General features: G+C 42.2%; 4 protein-coding genes across 6 annotated transcripts; 1 reads left to right on the top strand and 3 right to left on the bottom strand.

The window, feature by feature from the left end:
* The first annotated feature begins 1,771 nt into the window (after positions 1-1,771).
* On the top strand, positions 1,772-3,487 carry gjb3 (gap junction protein beta 3). The gene is made up of 2 exons (XM_073483958.1): positions 1,772-1,800; positions 2,470-3,487. Exon 2 carries the CDS (start codon positions 2,540-2,542, stop codon positions 3,422-3,424), a length of 885 nt encoding a protein of 294 aa, XP_073340059.1. The 5' UTR covers positions 1,772-1,800; positions 2,470-2,539; the 3' UTR covers positions 3,425-3,487.
* A 3,085-nt stretch (positions 3,488-6,572) lies between these two features.
* hmgcl (3-hydroxy-3-methylglutaryl-CoA lyase) lies at positions 6,573-10,207 on the bottom strand. Its single transcript, XM_073483601.1, has 9 exons — positions 10,095-10,207; positions 9,749-9,832; positions 9,388-9,495; positions 9,159-9,254; positions 8,903-9,051; positions 8,734-8,797; positions 8,416-8,604; positions 8,171-8,296; positions 6,573-7,265 (listed from the first exon to the last, which is right to left on the bottom strand). The coding sequence occupies exons 1-9, from the start codon at positions 10,188-10,190 to the stop codon at positions 7,164-7,166; spliced, it is 1,014 nt and encodes a 337-aa protein (XP_073339702.1). The 5' UTR covers positions 10,191-10,207; the 3' UTR covers positions 6,573-7,163.
* Positions 10,208-10,711: 504 nt separating this feature from the next.
* zbtb8a (zinc finger and BTB domain containing 8A) lies at positions 10,712-14,384 on the bottom strand. 2 transcript variants are annotated; one of them, XM_073483596.1, is made up of 4 exons: positions 14,261-14,384; positions 12,151-13,022; positions 11,793-11,962; positions 10,712-11,670 (listed from the first exon to the last, which is right to left on the bottom strand). In XM_073483596.1, the coding sequence occupies exons 1-4, from the start codon at positions 14,323-14,325 to the stop codon at positions 11,353-11,355; spliced, it is 1,425 nt and encodes a 474-aa protein (XP_073339697.1). In that variant the 5' UTR covers positions 14,326-14,384; the 3' UTR covers positions 10,712-11,352. The 2 variants fall into 2 exon arrangements, with proteins under 2 accessions (XP_073339697.1, XP_073339698.1); XM_073483597.1 differs by lacking the exon at positions 14,261-14,384 and adding an exon at positions 13,602-13,745.
* Positions 14,385-14,862: 478 nt separating this feature from the next.
* On the bottom strand, positions 14,863-18,858 carry gale (UDP-galactose-4-epimerase). Of its 2 annotated transcripts, none has more exons than XM_073483599.1 (11): positions 18,733-18,858; positions 17,832-17,960; positions 17,569-17,684; positions 17,154-17,267; positions 16,696-16,872; positions 16,485-16,598; positions 16,321-16,387; positions 16,096-16,181; positions 15,902-15,979; positions 15,552-15,666; positions 14,863-15,241 (listed from the first exon to the last, which is right to left on the bottom strand). In XM_073483599.1, the coding sequence occupies exons 2-11, from the start codon at positions 17,950-17,952 to the stop codon at positions 15,177-15,179; spliced, it is 1,053 nt and encodes a 350-aa protein (XP_073339700.1). In that variant the 5' UTR covers positions 17,953-17,960; positions 18,733-18,858; the 3' UTR covers positions 14,863-15,176. The 2 variants fall into 2 exon arrangements, with proteins under 2 accessions (XP_073339700.1, XP_073339701.1); XM_073483600.1 differs by having other exon boundaries at positions 17,569-17,681.
* Positions 18,859-19,219: the final 361 nt, after the last annotated feature.

The following is a 19,219-nucleotide window of genomic DNA, read 5'->3' as shown; positions in this document are numbered from 1 at the left end:
TGTCTGAACAAGTCCCCTGTTATGTAACTTAAACACAGGATTTCAATAACTCTTATTGTGGGTATCGCAAGAACTGGCAAGCTCTTGTACACATGTGGCATTGTGTTCCAGCTCATATTTGATACTCCTTAAAAAAGTGCTAATACTGGGCACAAAGACACAGTAATGCTGTTTGATTGGTAAATCCTGTCTGCAAAGCGTTAGAAAAAATGTGAAAAGTTTGGTGGATGGTTCAGTGGAGACAAAGGCTCACGATCTAACAATGAGGATGTGTTTAGGACCGCTGAAAGTTCATGAATTGTGACAGTGTCATCTGAGAAGAACTTGGTTTTTGAAAGGAAGAAGGAAACACAATACCCCTTTAAGGATGCTAGATAACAAAAATACAAAAGAATGAGTAGGAACAAGGAAATGTCAAGCTTCCCTCCAGACGTGTTTTACGATGTAGTTAAAAAAACAAAGCAAAAATTGTTAGAGTCCTTAAAATTACATCTATTTTTCTCTCTTATTTAAGAAAAAATACTGAATCTATGATTATGCAAATAGGTGTGATTTCAATAGTTTAACTACTCCACAGGAGATGTCCCCTACTTTACTGAAAAGTCCTTTCTCAGTGGCTTTAAAGGTACACTATGTAATTTTGGGGAAGAACAGCATTCTGGGGACCTCAAAGAACAGCTTGTTTACTCAGTTATGGAGAACAAATGTATATTTCTGAGTTACTACCTCATTAATATTGCAAATATTTAAGTTTTGAGTTTGAATTCCTTCACCAAAACCCCAGTGTCCCTTTCAGTTACACTTGTGTACTACACAGTGAAGCCCAAACATTCAACCGTAGGAACGCAAAGAAACATGTTTGACTGGAGAGGGACTTGCATATCTTTGACAAGGAATTCACTCTGTAATATTTGAACTGCTCTCTCCACTCTGACCTCCTCTCCACCAGTTAAATCGCACAAAAGATCTGCCGAGCACTCGTAGTACATCAGGAAACAAATAGAGACACGCACAACAACAAAAAAATGCATTCACCTCAGGGTGTGTCTGTCTCTGCCACTTACATATGCTGTGTGAAGCACTCAGAAACAAGTTGGGACAGGGAGAAAGACAATCCTCCCTGGAAACACTGAATATTAAAAACAATGACAAACATAGTCAAACCTTGTAATGAGCAAAAACACCCATTATAAGAGGATTTTGCCCATTTAACACTGTCTTGAGTTCTGCTCCTGTCTGTGGTGTGTTCAGGGACATGTTAAACATTCATCTTTTTGCATCCTCCCATTCATTGTGAAATTAAGCTAAACACTCCAGCTTTATACAAGGACCCCCTGGTGTTGGAATCACAGACCTTAACCATGTGTTGTCTGTGATTGGTTATCTGACTCCAGACTTGATTGTTTTTGTGTTTGTCTTCATCGAAATCACACCCAAAGTACTTGGAGATGGTTTCAGTGATGTGTGATGACAGTTACGCAAAAAAACAAACATTTGATTTGCCACCTAACACTGGCATGTGAGTGGGAGAGAGAGGCAGAGCGAGGGAGGGAGGGAGGGAGAGAGAGAGAGAGAGAGAGAGAGAGAGAGAGAGAGAGAGAGGAACATCTGGGGTAGCTCCAGTCTTTCTTCTTTAACCACACCCACAGGCGCATTTCTCCACACTGCGCTTCTCTACCTGTCGACGGGAGCCAAATTTGTGCGTTAAAGCACTAAAACGACATTAGAGCAACGAGAAATTCACCGGAAATAAACGCAGTCGCGTGCTTTTCAACGAAGAATGGACTAACACTTCTCTTGGTAAGTGATAACTCACCGCAATGAACTTTTGATGTGTCTGAGATGAGTTAAGCCTTCGAGTTCGCGTGTCAGCCAACTGGAAATGAGAGTTTTTAAATGTGTTGCTTCGTTGGTTTTTACACGGCAGCCTATGACACGATCATTTCTCTCTGGTGGTTGAAGAAGGGTCATATGTGTATGAGGAGCCAAAGATATCACGAAACTATGTTCAAATTACGCATTCAGCCTGTGCGTAAAAAGCTGTTTCTTCTCACACATTCAGATGACTAAATACTGCTTTTTAGGATACAGAACAGATGGCTGATAGCTTTTTATCTCTTTCTTAAATAAATATTTGTATAAAAAGTTGTGAAATGGGGAAAGTTTGCTGCCTGAGACGTACATACAAACTCTAGGTGTGTTACTAACGTTGGTCCAACTTGTTTTTCTCAGTAGCAGTTTGGCTCAAGGCCTACCCAACTGTGTTACTGTTAGTGGTCGGGTTGATAAATGAGACATGTTGGAGATGTTCTCACATTAAATCAGCTTTGGAAGATAAATGACACAGTCAGATTAAAAGGTTCCTTGTTATAAAAGCAACCTGGTGTTGAGTGGGATAGCACTAACACGGATGTTCACAGAGTGACAATGATAGCATGTTCACCCCATTCTTCATTCTGCCACCTCCAGGTCTGAAGATAAACGACTACCAGCAAGAGAAGAATCCCAGAGAAGACATATTTGACTGCCAGCCAAGGACATGGACTGGAAGACCTTCCAAGCCCTCCTCAGTGGGGTGAACAAATACTCCACAGCGTTCGGCCGGGTATGGTTGTCTGTGGTGTTTGTGTTCAGGGTGATGGTGTACGTGGTGGCAGCGGAGCGAGTGTGGGGCGATGAGCAGAAAGACTTTGACTGCAACACCAAGCAGCCTGGCTGCGCCAACGTCTGCTACGACCACTTCTTCCCCATCTCCCACATCCGCCTGTGGGCCCTGCAGCTCATCTTCGTCACCTGCCCGTCCTTCATGGTGGTCATGCATGTAGCGTACCGTGACGACCGCGAGCGCAAGTACAAGGCCAAGCATGGTGACGAAAAAAAGCTGTACAACAACACGGGCAAGAAGCACGGCGGCCTGTGGTGGACCTATCTGATCAGCCTCTTCGTAAAGACGGGCATCGAGGTCTCCTTCCTCTACATCCTCCACCACATCTACGACAGCTTCTACCTACCCAGGCTTGTTAAGTGTGAGGTGTCGCCTTGCCCCAACCAGGTGGACTGCTACATTGGCCATCCCACTGAGAAGAAGGTCTTCACCTACTTCATGGTTGGAGCTTCGGCCCTCTGCATCGTTCTGAACATCTGCGAGATCATTTATCTCATCTCCAAGCGCTTCGTGCGGTGTGCAAACAAGTTGAAGAGGCGCAATCGCAACATGGGCAGGCATCACGACAAGTACAATGACGACGACCACTTTAACAACTGCAGTGTGGCTGTGACGAAGCCGGAGCCGGAGCTGGAGCCCAGGGAGCTGAAAGAACAGCCTCCGTCCTTCAGGAGTGCGTTAAAGCCTTCCTTCGGGCCATCAGGACTTAAACTTGAGGAGAAGATACGGGCCTCTGCTCCGAATCTGTCCACTTCATGATTGAAATTTGGAATCAGGCTGAAGAGCAGGAGATCGACAGCGCTTGGGCTGGAACCCAACAAACAAACCTCAGAAAACAGACTCAGAACTATGAGCCAAACGACAGTGTGTGTCAGGCCCTGGAAGTTGAGTCATCAGTTCTGGATTCTTCCTGTGGGCCCCTGTGTCTACATCTAAGACTCATTTTGAGTGCCTGAACTTTGGTTGCCAAGTCAACATCCACAATATTTACAAGTCAGCTAGAGCCAAATTGATTTGTTAATGATACGTGGGTTTCTTTTTCAAATACAATACAGGACTGTGTGCCTTTTTAGCTTCACCCCTTCACCCGTATAGGAACATTCCAGTGAGGTGTCTTTGTCTTTCTTGTGATTGGAGTCGTAACGCGGGAGGGGAAGGAAACGCACACAGGAAGGCAGGACACACCTGGCGGAGGTATTCACCCTCACTGCCAGCGTCTACAGTGGTGTGTCAGGGCGTTCTGTTGTCGTTGAATGTTAGCCGTACATTTTGGTGATTCCGCTTAAAATATAGCTACATCTTCACTAATTATGACCTGATGACCCCACGTCATTGGAGACTGGTAAACAATTCTGAATTGGAGTGTGGACACTCCAAAGTCATAAAGTTATGGCTGAGTAATACTTGAAGGGATGAAAACTGGCCAAAAAATGAGCTTATATTTTTTACTGCATTAATTTTCTCAGATAAGATTGTAACATATACTGTATCACTGGTATATTTCTCTATCTAAAGCCTTGGCAGGTATACACTTGGTCTCAGGTTTATGCTGCACAGCCACACGTTGTACCTAGACTGCCTGTGTTTAGACGTGCTTGTACACAAACTGGCCTCATCCAAGACCACTGTTGATTTAAATAAAGCGAGCGGAATGCTGCTGCTTAACCCTGTGCTGTTAGAGCTGGAGCGCAGTGGAGGAGGTGGGAGGAAGGCTGGACAAATAAGTGGCCCGTTGAACAATTAATCCATAATCGTCCACTGCGGATGTCAGCTGGAAATGTATTTTCTGCACTTGTAAATAGTTTTTAAAAAAATATATAAATTAAAATATATTAAATTTATTAAATGTGTGTTTCTGTTTGGGTTTTTTTCTTGTTTAGATTTTGATTACAAAAAATACAAATACACAACACAAGGACAGTACACCAGAGGTTACAGACAAAAAGATGTAAATATAATATAGTTGCTTAGGATCATCATCAGTCATTGTTTACAGGATTTCTCCATTCTGCTCATAGTAACACATCCACATTTAATATTAAACATGTATTAGACTCTATCCCCAAAAATGTTATTTTGGAAATGCCATAACATATGTATTAATGATCCACTCTCTCCAAAGCCATGCCAATAGGCCTGACATATTAGGATTCATTTTATTCTGCTTCTGTGGAGTTATACATGTATATTCAGTATGAAATCTTCATCTGTGTTAGTTTATATCTAATACATTTTGATAAGTAATGTATATGCAGTGATGCAATGTAACTAAGTATATTTATTCAAGTACAATTTTGAGGTATTTGCACTTCAGTAGTAGAGTTATTTCCCTTTTCTGCTACTTTATACTTTGACTCAACTACATTTTGGCAGCAGATATTGTACTTTTTTAGTCACTACATTTGTTTGATAACTTTAGTTACTAATTACTTTGCAGATTGCATGTGCCAAAGCATTTATACATAATTTGATCAACAATTGATAAAAAAAAAAAAAAAATTCGGTCAGGCCATAGCATACAGTATATACATACAATATGTGTAAATATATGTATAATTTACCTTTACTTGTACTTTTGATACTTAAGTACATTTATTGCCAGAAAATTACTCTTACTAAAGTGCATTTATTATCAAGTACTGTAAGACTTTTACTCAAGTATGACGGGTAGTTTTTACAACACTTCATATGTTGCTTTATAGTGTCCTACTGTTCTAGTGTTGGATGTTTTCCCAGATCATGTTCCCACTTTAATTTAACTTGATCCATGCCAGTACAGAGGGAGAGAGATATAAGTCTGTAAAGTTTGTGTGCTGTGCCTTTATTTGTTGAAATATGTTTTCATTTACAGTCTGCATTTGTATCCAGTGCCAGTACCTTTAGATATGAGTTTCTGCTGTATAGATTTCAGCTGTAGATGTGCAGAGAACACAGATCATTCTGGCCAAATTAGCTTTAAGCTTGTTAATTCTCATTATTCTCTCCTGGTTTACATTTTGGTCCATATTCCTAACATTATGACTTTTCCACTCTTAGAAGAGTCTTCCCTCTTGCATTGACTAATGGGTTCTCCCATAATGGGCATGAAGGTAACACTTTTAACAGTCAGGGCTGCTTATTAATGCCTTGTGTTAATTATATTTCTGAAATAAGTTTTCCATTCGGAAAAAGCTTTAAGATATATATACAATTGAGTGGGAAATTTAAAATGCGTGGGACGAACACTAGCTTTCTAAGCATACACTAAAAAGATGACTCCTAAAGATAATACAAACTATTTTTTTCTCCTTCGATACCATTCTTATCATTTACAGAGTGGAATTTTTCCATTGCTGCTGACTCATAATTAAGACTCACCATGACATGTTATTCTCTCTGTGTGTCATACATATGATGACATGTTTCTAAGTGTCGCAGAGGCCTGCAGTAAGAATCTCTGCCTGCCTGCCAGACTTGTCAGGTTGGTTTTTATAAGGTGCGGCAAAGGAAAGAGTTTTTGTTTATTCTGAAACATTTCCGCAAAACAAACTGAAAACTCTCTATGGAGATTGAAAAAGATTAGCTTGTACCTTAGTGCCTTATATCAACAATGATGGCTTCAAAGTGTGTAGAACTGATGTTGATTACACATCCAAGGATCAATCCTCTTAATTTAAAGTCATACTATGCAGGATTTGTAGGTTGCTATTGTAAGCAACATCGGGGTGTGAGCAAAAAAAAGAATCAGTCCAACATGTTCTGGGTTTTCCTCATGCTGATGCCCAGAAACATTTCAAACACAGCGATTAGATAAGAAGAAAATGCAGAGGGCAGGGTCCTGCTACACAATATAGTGGGTCATAAGTGATGTTTTAGGTGGATTATTTTTGTATGAGTCTACACACATGAATTTTAGATCAGAAACACATTTAATTTATGAAATAAGCATTTCTTTTTATTTTCACAAATGTGTTGGATATGTACATTTTAAAATAAATATTACAGTAAACTAGAAATCCTACAATTTAAAATAAAAATACATTGTGAAGATCAGTGGAATACAGCACATCATCATTTTTTCACAGCTAATTAAAATGCCCAAGTTCAAAGACTGATCGTTTCCATAGATGCTCCCTAGGAGAATTTAACGGGTTCATTTATTATAAGAAACAAAGTATATGCTTCACTTCTGCTTATCCACTGCCCAGGAAGAAATGTAAGCACAAAATTAAAGAAACGGGTGAAAGCATTGCTTCTGACAGGTAGGATGTGTATGATTAGACCGACTTTACATAAGGCACTGTTCCAGCTATGCTTTCATTTAGTGAATATCTAATCAGGTATTTTATTCAGAAACAAAACGATGGGGTAACTACCATCAAAATATTAAAAGTAATATTCTCATAGTGGTAGAAGGTAAATCAAACTAAGCACTGAACAAACAGCAGATGATGGCTCAAGGTTACATGATTACGCTGCAGTGTACAGTATGGGAAAGAGCCAACACGTTGATTTGTGTCTACAGTTTGCAGGCTGCCTGTGCCACTTTGGAGTTGGACTTTCTGTTGAGTGTTCGACAGATGAAAGCTCCAGCATCCATCAGCTTTGAGAGGTCCACTCCCTGAGATGAAGATGGAAAGTCAAAGGGTCAAACTTGAAGGAGCTCACAATGTACGCAATAATTAGAAGTAAATGATTGGGTGGAACATCCTGCAAAGCTTGGTGCATTTAATTAAGGAAAGAGCTGCTTTTCCTGATAAAGTATACACTAGATACAGTAAATAAATGAATAAATTTAAAAAAAAAGAATGAACAATGTCTTGTTTCTTCTTCCTTTTTTACCTGCACTACTATTCAAACATTTGGAATCACATGTTGTGTTGATGTTTTTCTTTCTTTCTTCAATAATGGCTATTTTAACATAGACAATGTACAGACACTAAATATATAAAATAAAATAAAAATGATATTTTTCCGAGGCCAGAAAGTAAAATGAACCTAGAGCATTATTGAACGAGCTAACCCAAGACTAACCTTGTATTTCTATTTTGAAGCTTTAAGAATAGCTTTACTGAAGCAACAAGCCTGTTAATTCCAGCATTAATGTGCACTTGACACTGAAACAGAAACCTGCTTCTATTTAAATCTGCACTGATTTTAATGCCAAGTTTCCAACTACTATTACCAATGACTACTGATGTCTTATGTTCTCAGTTCCCTGTTCTTAGAGGTATCTTTGTCTCTTTCTGCCCTTTCAATTATCTGGTTGAACCACTGTATAGCGTTTGGTTCTCCGTGTTCAAAACAATGCTTTTTTTTGCCAAACTTGAAGACTTTCTACAACATAAAAGCACAAAAAACACCATTCAAATATATTGAGTAGTCCTCTCTGCCATCTGACTGTAATGTAGCAAGCATTTGTGACAGGCAATTCCAAACTTTTGAACAGCAGAAGTAGTGTAAGCACAAAAACAAAAGCAGCATCTTTAATTTCTATTATAAAAGAAACTGAGAAGAAACTCTTACTGTTTGAATCCCAAGTCCATGCAGCATATAGACTACATCTTCAGTAGCAACATTCCCAGAAGCCCCCTGGGCATATGGACAACCGCCCAGTCCAGCTACTGACGAGTCGACGACACCGATTCCCATCTGCAACACAAAGGGAATCTTTAATACAGTAAACACTGCACTAACAATAGACCACCTAAATGGACACTATCACACCACATGTGCACTTCAACTTTAAAATAACCACAACCAAGTCTGACCTGCAAGGCTACGAGGATGTTAGCCAGGGCCTGGCCGTAGGTATCGTGGCAGTGCACTGCCAAGGCACTGACTGGCACCTCTTTGCTCACTGCCTCCAGCATTTCAATCATGCTACCTGGAGTCCCCACTCCTATAGTGTCGCCGAGGGAGATTTCATAGCAGCCCATGGAGTACAAACGTTTAGCTACCTACAGGATAGAGACAAAGCTTGAGCTGCTTGTACAAGTCTTTATGTTTTCTGTGTTTTTGTCAAAGGAAGATAAATAGATTTATGCCAGCTTAGGTAGCGTAATCAAGTATATCAAGTACGAACTCACATATGCAACTTTTTCAGGTGCCACCTTGCCTTCATACGGACATCCAACAACACATGACACATAACTATGGTGGAAAGAAACAAAGATGAAACTCATGAAAAGAATCAAACCCTACAACTCCAATGATTTATATAGTTGTTTATGTTCAGGAGGAAGCCAGTAAGCCTACCCTCTAACTGGCACACCAGCCTCTTTGGCTGCTTTCATAACGTCGTCGAAGCGCTGTAAACTCTCATCCACTGAGCAGTTTATGTTCTTCTTACTGAACAGCTCAGATGCAGCACCAAATATGGCTACCTCTGAGGCTCCTGCTTTCACCTGTAGTAAGTAAGTGCAAGGAAAAGGCGCATTACCTTCGGTATAAAAAGCTGGATGTTTATGTAGCTGTTTGGAAAGTGTGTTGTATTATGATGCTTGGCACTCACAGCAGCCTGGAAACCTTTGAGGTTGGGGGTGAGGACTGGGTAAGATACTCCTGGTTTCCTACAGATTCCCTTCATCACCTCCACCTGGTCTGCCATCTAATATTTGGACAAAAACATCAGAAACTAATCAAGTCACCTTCATTCCTATCCGCTGCACTTTCTGTACTGCCCTCAGTGGGGTGTGTCAGCAGCACTTTCCATATGAATAGCTCAGGGAGAACAAACTCACCTGGGGAACCCATTTTGGAGATACAAAGCTGGTGGCCTCAATGACTGGCAGCCCTGAGGCTGACAACATGTCAATCAGCTGAATTTTTGTCTCTGCCGGCACGATAGTCTGAGAGAGGAAGCAGAAAAAGAAACACGATGAGGAACACTTGAGAAAAAAAAAAAACCCGACACAATGCATGACTGAGATAGTTTCATCTGGTTACACAACACATCAGCTATGCACCTGCTCTGCCTCAGTACAACAATGATGGTTAAGAGTAGACAATGGTGAGCAGTGTTAACGTTAGACTGAGGGGTTTACTGGCAGTAAAAGCTGCTGTGTGGTTAAATTAAACAATTATCTTTTCAAACAACGTTACCTTTTCGTTTTGGAGGCCATCTCTGGGTCCCACCTCCACTATTTTCACCTTTTCCGGAAGAGCTTGACCTGCTCTGACACCCACCTACACACACACAAACACATTAAATAAAGCCAATGAGGTTTACTTGTGAATGTTAAATTGTACATAGCTGGCCTGTTGAGCCTGATAAATAGCCAACTAACAACTAGCTGGGTGACTAAACCTATGTAGCTTCACCGTAGAGGACGCGAACAGCTGGCTAGCTAACAAGAAGTGCTATCCAGGGCTGCTAGCTAAACATGCACAGTACAACCTGTTGAAGGATAAAATTACTATATACTAACAATACTAAAAGTAAACTCACTGCTTGGACCTTTGGTGCGGAGCTAAACGCCAGATACTGCTGACCCATTGCTGAACTTAAAGTGCTTCTGTTTACAAGCCTCATGACGGCCGCCATGTTGGTTCAGCCTCCAGTCTGACGTCACCCCTTCATCGAGAGAGGAGGAGAGGAGCCCTGACAGGTTTCAAAAGCACCTCAAGAGCGCCATCTATGCGCCGGGGATTTCATTGAAATTTGCATTGAAAAATCTTTTTGAAATTTAAAATATTAATTCGAATTAAATGTCCACTACCATATCAATTATAAATACACAACAAAGCTCATGAAATACTGTTAAAAATCCTACATAACATGTTCTTTGACGCTTTGCTAAACATTGTCTGGTTCTGCAATTTAAAGCTGTATTTTAATGTTCAACAAAAAATATCATAATAAGGTGTAAATATACTTTATATTTGTTGATTCAATTTTTCTTGGTTGATTAGGACACATCCTGAGCATTTTAGAATGATTCTGGGTGTGGATTTAATGTATTGGCTTTATATTGCAATTTATTTCAGAAGTCTGAAATGCAAATGCCCCACATTACGTGAGTTCACCCTACTTTCCATGTAAACTGAAAGGGATGGACACAGAAATATATAAAAATATCTTTAATGTGTCAAAAAGTAAAAAACAAACAAACAAATAAATTATAATTGGCTTTATATCATAGTGCATATCATTATGAAACATAATCATGAAAAGCACTGCAACTGTGGGACTTTGGAACAAAAAGCGTCTGCTCTTGACTTTCCCTACAGGGAGTGGGGAAATAGCAGAGTCATTATTTTGTCCTTGTCATTTTGTTTTGCTCAAATGCCAGCTTTTATCAAAGCAGAGAGTCCAAAAGAATAGCAAAGCTTGTCTTCCATGCATATGTAAAAAATATCTTTGAAAGAGCTTCCATATAATTATTATAATTAGAGCAAAGGAAACACTGAATATGCATGCTTTGGATACTGCATATCTTTAAGAAGCTTGACAAAAAGCATTCCACTTTGTCACAAGGGTCAACAATCTCATGGAAAGTAAAGATTAAACAGTTGCATTGAACTAATAGACAACTAATATATCATAAATGTGTGTATTTACATGAGTGGGTCACATATTCACATATTGAATGCATAAATTCTCTTGCATGGCTTTAGCACACACACACACACACACACACACACACACACACACACACACACACACACACACGCACACACACGCATACACACACTTTGGTTCAATTTCACTGCAGCTCTTCCTCGCTGTCGTCCACTTGTTGGATGATGAGGTCGGCCCCCGAGTCTTCAGCCAGGTCGTCGTCGTCAGTTACCATCCAGCTCCTCTTGGTGTCCCCCTCCTCCTCCCCATCCACCCCCAACAACAGGGCCGGCTCATCATTGGTTCCCTCTAGGCTGTCCATGGGGATGTCATCACAACCCACTTCCTGGATGCACGCAGTGCACATGCGGTAGCGTCGTGTGCCCTCACACACCACATGTCCGGTATCCTCTGTCACCTGACACTTGCACCTCCTGCACACCAGCTTCCTGGCTTGATGTATCTATGGAAGAGTATGTTTAGAACTTGTTATGTTACTTTTTCTAAGTTTCTGAGGCTGTTAAACCAATCATAAATGACAGTTTATTAGTTTAGGTTTCACCTGCTGGTTGTTAACAAACCCACCGTCTCAAAATGGCTACGAAGATGCTCCAGGCGAGTGAAGCGTTTATTGCAGGCCTGACAGGGGTACGGCCTCTCCCCAGTGTGACAGCGCAAGTGACGCTTCAGGTCCGCCTTCCTCTTCACTGTGTGTGTACAAAAGGGGCATTTGAAGCGCATAATAGGGTTGGAATCTGCAAAGAGGAAGAGAAACCATTCAGAGTTTTTTCTGTTTATTCCCTAGACGTCACTATTTCTGGCTACTTCTGAGGGCTAGACTCATGCCAGTCTGCTCGTGATTTAGTACGTTATTTATTTTCTCACTTCTCTAAAGGTAAAAGAACTATTGATTTCCCATTTTCTCGCATGCAATCCAACTCACCTTTATTAAAGTGTCCAATAACACCCACAATAGGTGGGAGAGTAGCATACAGCTCCTCTGCCTTTTCAGCCTTCTGTGTCCTCGCCTCCTGGATGTCCAGGTCTTCATGCTGGTTGGAGCGAGCGCTGTTGGGTGCTTTCCTCTTGGTCCCCCCTTTACTTCTCCGGCGCTCCGATCCAGGGAGGGTATACAGTGGGTCATGAGGGTCCTGCAGGTCCTCCGCCTCTGCGTTGAGATCACTAGGGCTACTTGGGTTAGTCTTCAGGGCTGAGGCAGATGCCTCCTGCTCAGAGTCCTTCCCTATAAATCCAGACTGGGATCTGGAGTTGTCCCGGGTCCAAAGCGCTGGTGGTGGGCTCACAGAGCTGGGGCCTTGCTGCTGCTGCTCTGAGGTCTCATCTCCTGCTACACTGGTGAAACTGCAAGTCTCAGACAAGCTGATGCAGCGCTCGCTGTCTTCATCTTTCACGCTGATGTCCAAGGAGGATTTGATGAAGTTCTTGCAGTAGTTGATGACATTGTTCATCTGCAAGTAGCTGGCTGCAGACATCACCTCGATCACATTGTGACTGGAGAGGTCCAGCTGGCCGGAGTAGATGAAATCCAGAATGACGGTGAAGGTCTCGGGGCTGAAGACGTCGAAGGTGGCACTGACAGAGTCGGACAGCCCGTCTGGCCCCTGGGACAGCAGCATGCGGAAGTAGCCGCTGCTGGCAAACAAAACGTTGCGATGGGCCCTGAAGAGCTGGCCCTCCACCAACACGCTGCAGTCACAGAAGAGCTCCTGGCGGCGCTGCTGGTTGAGCTGCTTCAGGAGGTTGCTTTGGTGAGCCACTGTGATGTCAGCAGCGTTGAACCACCTCTGAGGCTGCCTGCAGGAGACAACATGAAAGATCATGACTATCATAGATGCTTTAAAGACATTGTCTACATGCAGTACTGACATTGAGACACTACTATCATCATGATCCTCCATTAACAATATACAAGCCTGTATGTATAAATTATGTGTTATGTGAATTCTACATATTCAAGAAAGAAACGTGCATCTTTCCAGTGTGATTAATAGGACACCTGACCTCATGATTATCATGATTATCTTAATAGATGATTATGCTTCAGATCCCAAATACTAACTGCAGGTCACACAACAAACACAGCAGTGACACCCCATCGATGTAGCTGTCAGCTATCCCCCCCGTCTTTGTTTCTGCACTGGACCATCTCCAGCTCCGCAGACGGCCCACCCCCTCCGGACTTCATTCTGCACTGTGATTGGCTGAACGAGCCTTCAATCAAAATCTGCTTCTAATGGGCTACACCCGACTCCAGTCAGAGAGCATCGGGTGACAAAACCCTGTAATCATCCCTGAGGGAAGCTTAAGCACGCATGAAATGCCTGATGTTATAAACACACCAGAATGATGGGAAGAGGAAATAAAACACTGTACCCGGACATGTCATCCAAAGAGGAAAAGAAATTGCCGCAACCTCCTTTGCAGAATAGTTCTCCTCCTTCTATAGTACCCTATTTACCATCCTCATGTAGACTGAATTACACGCAGTCATTTTTAATTACGTGATGCTTGCTGACCGGCTCCACAGCGCCCGATAACCCCCGCCCGCAAGACTCTTCAGTGCTCCTCATGTCACGAGAAACCAAGTGTAATATCTTGCCCGAGCTATTCTGCGTTAATTCAGACATCACACGACCTACAAAAACGACACGAGAGTGCTGCAGTCCTGCGAGAGGAAAGCGGGCAGCGGCGCACCAGAGCAGCCCAGTCTGTCCTGGAGCGACGCCCACTTCAGGCTCCAGCCAGCACACAATGGAAAAATAGACACAAACCTCCAGCAACTGAGCACGCCGCGAGCTGATAAATAGACATATTCACACAGTGTATCACGCTGGGGAGAAGACGCGCTAACACGCCCGTTTTCATCTTCAAGACCACCCCCACTTCTCGCCGGAGGTCCGGAGCGCGAGCGAGCAGCGGGGAGGATTTGCCTGCTGCCCAAACCCAGCGACTCTTTCCCAGGCGTGAGGTGTCGGCAGGACCCGCTTACGCCCCACGCCGTGATACCACTGACAAAATCCATCGATACTCACTGGTGACTCGATTCACCCGGCGCCCGATAGAGTCTATTCGCCCCCAAGTCCGCCACCATATCCATTTTTAATTTATTTTGCCTTTTTTTCTTTGCTCTGTTTATTTTTTCTCGTCCAGGGTCCACAGTCAGGCACTTCCTGCTCAGCCCTAAAGACCGAAACCCGGTTAAAGCGACTGGAGCACTGTGCTGACGTGGGTGTTTATTAACTGGGTGCCCGAGGGTTCAAGGAGCCATTTAAAGCCCTAGTGTCCCGTTTAAATGGGCTGTATGGACAGAATGTTAATATTGAACCACAACCCTAATAACACAGCAATATTTGTATAATAATTCTGTAGGGATTTTAAGCTTGACTGTATCATACTAGCATGTATGCCATGGCATTACTTTGTTATTCCTGAAGGCATTTGTAATGCTCCTTTACTGCAAGCTCATCACATTTATAGTATCTTTGACTTCAATATTCTTATTGGTTCGTTTCAATAAAGCATTTAATCTCATAATATGGCAAACATCGTAACAATCATTAAAACAAATTGCACAATTATTTGAAACAAGACAGTTTCATAATGGAGAGGAAATGAAGGTTTCAGTTTTCTCAGTAAGAAAAGTTATTTATTCTTCCATTGTTATGGCTCACAGATCAATACATTAATAGAGAAAATATCCATTGTTGAAATAACAACACACACAGAAACCCCAAAAGACATTTTTACATTTTTCTTCTAATGTAAACGGTAATCTGAGAAAAAATAGAACCGTTAGTATAGAACAACATAGAAAATTAAATTGACAAAACATAAAACATTCAGCTCCCCTGAAGGTCTCATTCATTTGTTTATGTGATATGCAAAAATGAGGAAGTTGATGGTTTGCTTTGGCCCAGTGATTTAGAAGAGGAACAACGTGAGGCGGCATCAAGAGGCTGTGCCATTGGAAAATCCGGTGGGGTTCATGGACTGCCAGCGCCACAGATCCGCACCTGTACAGGAATAAAATAAATATCAGGGATATTGTGCACATGCACATGCGCGCACACACACACACACACACACACACACACACGATTTATTTAATTATTATATATTCATTTTGTGGAGGACAATCAAATGATGTTGATTTTACTATATGTATTGCGTTGTCTGTTTATGTGCATCTGATGTCTTATATGTACTGTACATTTTTTTTTTATATGAGCCACGCACCAACGAAAGACACATTTCCATGATTGTCAGCAAAAATGGACAATAATGTTTTTTAATCTTGAATCTTTGCAGCTTGGCTGTCCTTACACATTCTTTCCAGGTCAAATTCGGCCTTCCAGGCCAGTTCAGCCGCTGCTAGACGGGGGTCAGCGTAACATGATGCTATGTCTCCTTCCCTGCGTGGGGCGACTTTGTATGCAATCTGTGGAGAGGACAAATTATTCATACGATGAATAAACAAAATGGAAGGTGGATTAGCCTTAATTAAGTGAGAGCTTCAGTGGCTCAGATGCCGGCCACCTTCATAGTCGTTGTCAGCTTGGGCATCCTTAAACTCACAAAATAACATAATGTAATATGTTTACCTGAAGTCACTTAGGTGGACACAATACAATGACAATTTACTTTGGAGAGGAAAGACCACCTCTGTCACTCACCTCTCTCCCTGATGCCTTCTCCATGGCTTTCACCATCTGGAGCACAGAGTAGCCAGTCCCTGTTCCAAGGTTGTAAACCTATGACAACAGACACAGTAATGCACATGCCAGAACTCCCATAAATACCTCAATCATGTGAACATTGAGTGAAATAGAAAATGACTAAAAATGTGCTTTTGATTGCTCAACCGTACCTTGCAGCCGCAGTCATCCTTCAGCTTCTTCAGAGCTGCTATGTGTCCTTTTGCCAGATCTACAACATGGATATAATCTCGCACACCTAGCAAGACAAAGAAAGCCCTGTTTACAAGATTCTGAACATTAATAAAGACGTTATATGATGGTTTACTTGTTGTTAAGAGCACTGTTCCCCAAAATAATTCAATTTGTGCACAGCATTGCAAGGTCTTATCCATTACCTGTCCCGTCAAGTGTGTCATAGTCATTCCCAAAGACACTGAGGCACTTTCTTCTCCCAACGGCAACCTATGACGGAGATTAATTAACCAAAGCAAGTAACAGATAGTGGAATATGCATCGCATGCTCTTGTCAAACCATGTTTTTGGCAGACAGTTCATGTACCTGGGCGACATATGGCAGAAGGTTGTTGGGGATACCCTGAGGGTCCTCTCCTATCAGGCCAGAGCAATGAGCTCCGATTGGGTTGAAATAACGCAGCAGCACTGCATTCCAGTCCTGCTCACACAGAGACAATAATGAAACATCACATATATATATAAACTGTATATGTTTGTTTGCATCTGTGAATGCCTTTCCACCTTTTCATCAATACCTTCTCTGCTTTACAGTGGTCCTTAATCATCTCCTCAATAAAAAACTTGGTTTTGCCATAGGGGTTGGTGCAGCCGCCCACGGGGTGCTGCTCGTCGATAGGAAGGCGCTGAGGGTCTCCGTACACCGTGGCTGAACTGCTGAAGACCAGATTGTGCACCCTGTGAGCCTGCATCACCTGGGACACATGCAGATGCAAACATACACGGCACACGCATACGGTCAGCAGCCGGTGAGATAGCGGTCTAAAGCGCGCGCACACACACAAGTCTGAGGAGTTAGCATAAATGCTGCAGACACGGTGAGCTCCACACAATAAAAGTTACAAGGTGTGCAGTGTTAGAATTAAATGAACACACAGGGTCACACACTCACCAAATTAGTGCAAAGTGCAAACAACGATCAGTTCAGAGGGATGACTAGAAAAGTGCAGATTTAATTGGCAGATGATAAACTGACCTCAAGCAGGTTCAAGGAGGCAGTGAGGTTGACTCTGTAGTAGCGTAACGGCTGCTCCACTGACTCCCCAACAGCCTTTAGGCCAGCAAAGTGCATCACTGCACAGAAAGAATGCTGAAACACAGATAGGTAAGTCATGTGTGATGGGTATGACCCATGTGGAAAGACTTTCGATACAGTCTGACAGCATTACCTATTTTCAATGCAATCTGAGAATGTATGGTAGCCAGCAGGGACACTCTTTGTTTAAAAAGAAACAAACAAACACAGTCTCTAAAATCTAAGTGTGGAATTATGTTATTGCCAAAAATGTTGTTTCAATCAGACTGATTGTTTCATCTACCAAAGACAAAGTCTACTTGCATTTATTTCAATACCATTAATTTTAGTAAATCAACTGTTCTAACTCTCTGACCTTTTTGAAGAGTTTTTCCAAGCCAGGTTTGTCCATAAGATCGAGTTCGTGAAACTCAATGCTGGTGTCCAGCAGCTTCTCTATCCTGCGTATGCTCTCCGGCACGTCCCCTTCTCCTCCATTCACCACAGGAAGTAGCACACACACACACAGACACACACACAAAATCTGAGGATCAACACTAAACAAACACTTGGAACAGCCAAGTTTATGATGACGTATCAAGTTATTCATTAGCCTGCGTTTCCAGTCAGGGAACTTACCTCTTACAGCATTACTGAAGTTATCGACCACAACGGGCTGGTAACCTGCTTCAATGAGCTCCACCACACAGTGACTCCCAATGTAGCCCCCTCCACCTGTGACCAGCACCTTCTCTGCCATTCTTGGACCTGTCAAACACAACACACAGTGTAGTACATACAATCAACCCACCTTTCTTATATTATCTCAGTTGGCATACTGTTATTCTTCATTATAACCTGAGAACACATCCTTGAGAAACAGGATCCTTTTGTCTGACCACCTATGAGCACACCTGAACTCGTCGGCCCACTTGACAGATATGAGACCTGCCCATTTTTGTCCCACGTCTGCAGGCACAAGCCTTAACCTGTCTAACCACAGGGAACAATTATAGTGTATGCAAGACTAAAGGTCTGTAACTACTGTCCATTGTTGTGAGCTATCAATATATCTTGAGGGTGTGTACTTGAGTCTTTAAAGATTCTAAACAAGCTGAGACCTACCAGTACATTGCATTATAAAAGTTTTATGACTCATTTCCATTCAAAATTATTACCCTGAACCAGTGCATGTCACTATTGAATGCTGTATGGGAATATAGTTTGCTAAAGCATACACTCATTCAGGCTACATCCTTAATACTCCTCTAATTTCCCCTTTTACACTTTTTTATGTATGTGTATCTTGTATTCTTGGCTTTTGACACAACACTATACAGCAAAGACAAACTAATTAATAAGGGTCTTGATCAGAAACTCCAGTTTTTAAATAGGATTTTCATCGTGTACTCACTGCATCTTTGCCAGTTTCTAATCAAGACAAAACCAAAGCCTGACCCTGTGAGCAACTTCTTTGACAAACTGTCAAAATAAGACCACGTCGTATTGAATGATTGAGGGTGTCAGTGAAAAGACTTACTAAATCTCCCGATAACCGTGTGAACAGTCGCTCGCGGCCGAGTCTCTTGATGAACCAGGTCAGGAAAAGCAGAGAAAGTGTGTGTAGGGACTGTATGAAGGTTTATCTGTCAGTTCATGTAGCGAAGTTTCCTCGCTCGCCTTTAGACATTTCTTTACTTCCTGTGAACGTGGAATAGAGTCAAGTGAATGACTGGCGCACGAATTCCTGTGCGCTTTTTTCAAAATAAAAGCACAGACGCTCCTAAAATCGCACCACGCAACATTAAATTCACTTTAGCTTGAACTGTGAGCGCAGTAAGCCGATTTTGAGTGATCCAATACCTTGTATGATAACTACAACAGCCGATAAACTTGTGTTAATCCTGTCATAATTCAGTTTTCAGTGTTTAAGTTGAAGTATAAACGGATTCACTCTTTGCATTATCGCCGCCTTCACGCTCCTCTAAAGTCTCCGCCGTAGTACGTGAGCGCCTCACATGCCGTGA

The sequence above is a fragment of the Pagrus major genome, chromosome 16 (genome assembly GCF_040436345.1).
Source record: "Pagrus major chromosome 16, Pma_NU_1.0".
Taxonomy (NCBI): Eukaryota; Metazoa; Chordata; class Actinopteri; order Spariformes; family Sparidae; genus Pagrus; species Pagrus major.
Note: the sequence above shows the minus strand (reverse complement) of the source record. Positions and strands in the feature narration are given on the sequence as shown.

Excerpts from the sequence above, each read along its gene's own strand:
- gale (XM_073483599.1), bottom strand. The coding sequence starts at position 17,952 with ATGGCAGAGAAGGTGCTGGTCACAGGTGGAGGGGGCTACATTGGGAGT. Across the intron at positions 16,873-17,153 it reads CCTCCTTGAACCTGCTTGAG|GTGATGCAGGCTCACAGGGT; the intron begins GTCAGTTTATCA and ends CATGTGTCCCAG. Across the intron at positions 16,599-16,695 it reads ACCACTGTAAAGCAGAGAAG|GACTGGAATGCAGTGCTGCT; the intron begins GTATTGATGAAA and ends CTGTGTGAGCAG.
- zbtb8a (XM_073483596.1), bottom strand. The coding sequence starts at position 14,325 with ATGGATATGGTGGCGGACTTGGGGGCGAATAGACTCTATCGGGCGCCG. Across the intron at positions 13,023-14,260 it reads CCGGGTGAATCGAGTCACCA|GCAGCCTCAGAGGTGGTTCA; the intron begins GTGAGTATCGAT and ends TGTCTCCTGCAG. Across the intron at positions 11,671-11,792 it reads TTCGTAGCCATTTTGAGACG|ATACATCAAGCCAGGAAGCT; the intron begins GTGGGTTTGTTA and ends ACTCTTCCATAG.
- gjb3 (XM_073483958.1), top strand. The coding sequence starts at position 2,540 with ATGGACTGGAAGACCTTCCAAGCCCTCCTCAGTGGGGTGAACAAATAC.
- hmgcl (XM_073483601.1), bottom strand. The coding sequence starts at position 10,190 with ATGGCGGCCGTCATGAGGCTTGTAAACAGAAGCACTTTAAGTTCAGCA. Across the intron at positions 9,052-9,158 it reads TCAAAGGTTTCCAGGCTGCT|GTGAAAGCAGGAGCCTCAGA; the intron begins GTGAGTGCCAAG and ends TACTTACTACAG. Across the intron at positions 8,297-8,415 it reads ACATCCTCGTAGCCTTGCAG|ATGGGAATCGGTGTCGTCGA; the intron begins GTCAGACTTGGT and ends TTTGTGTTGCAG.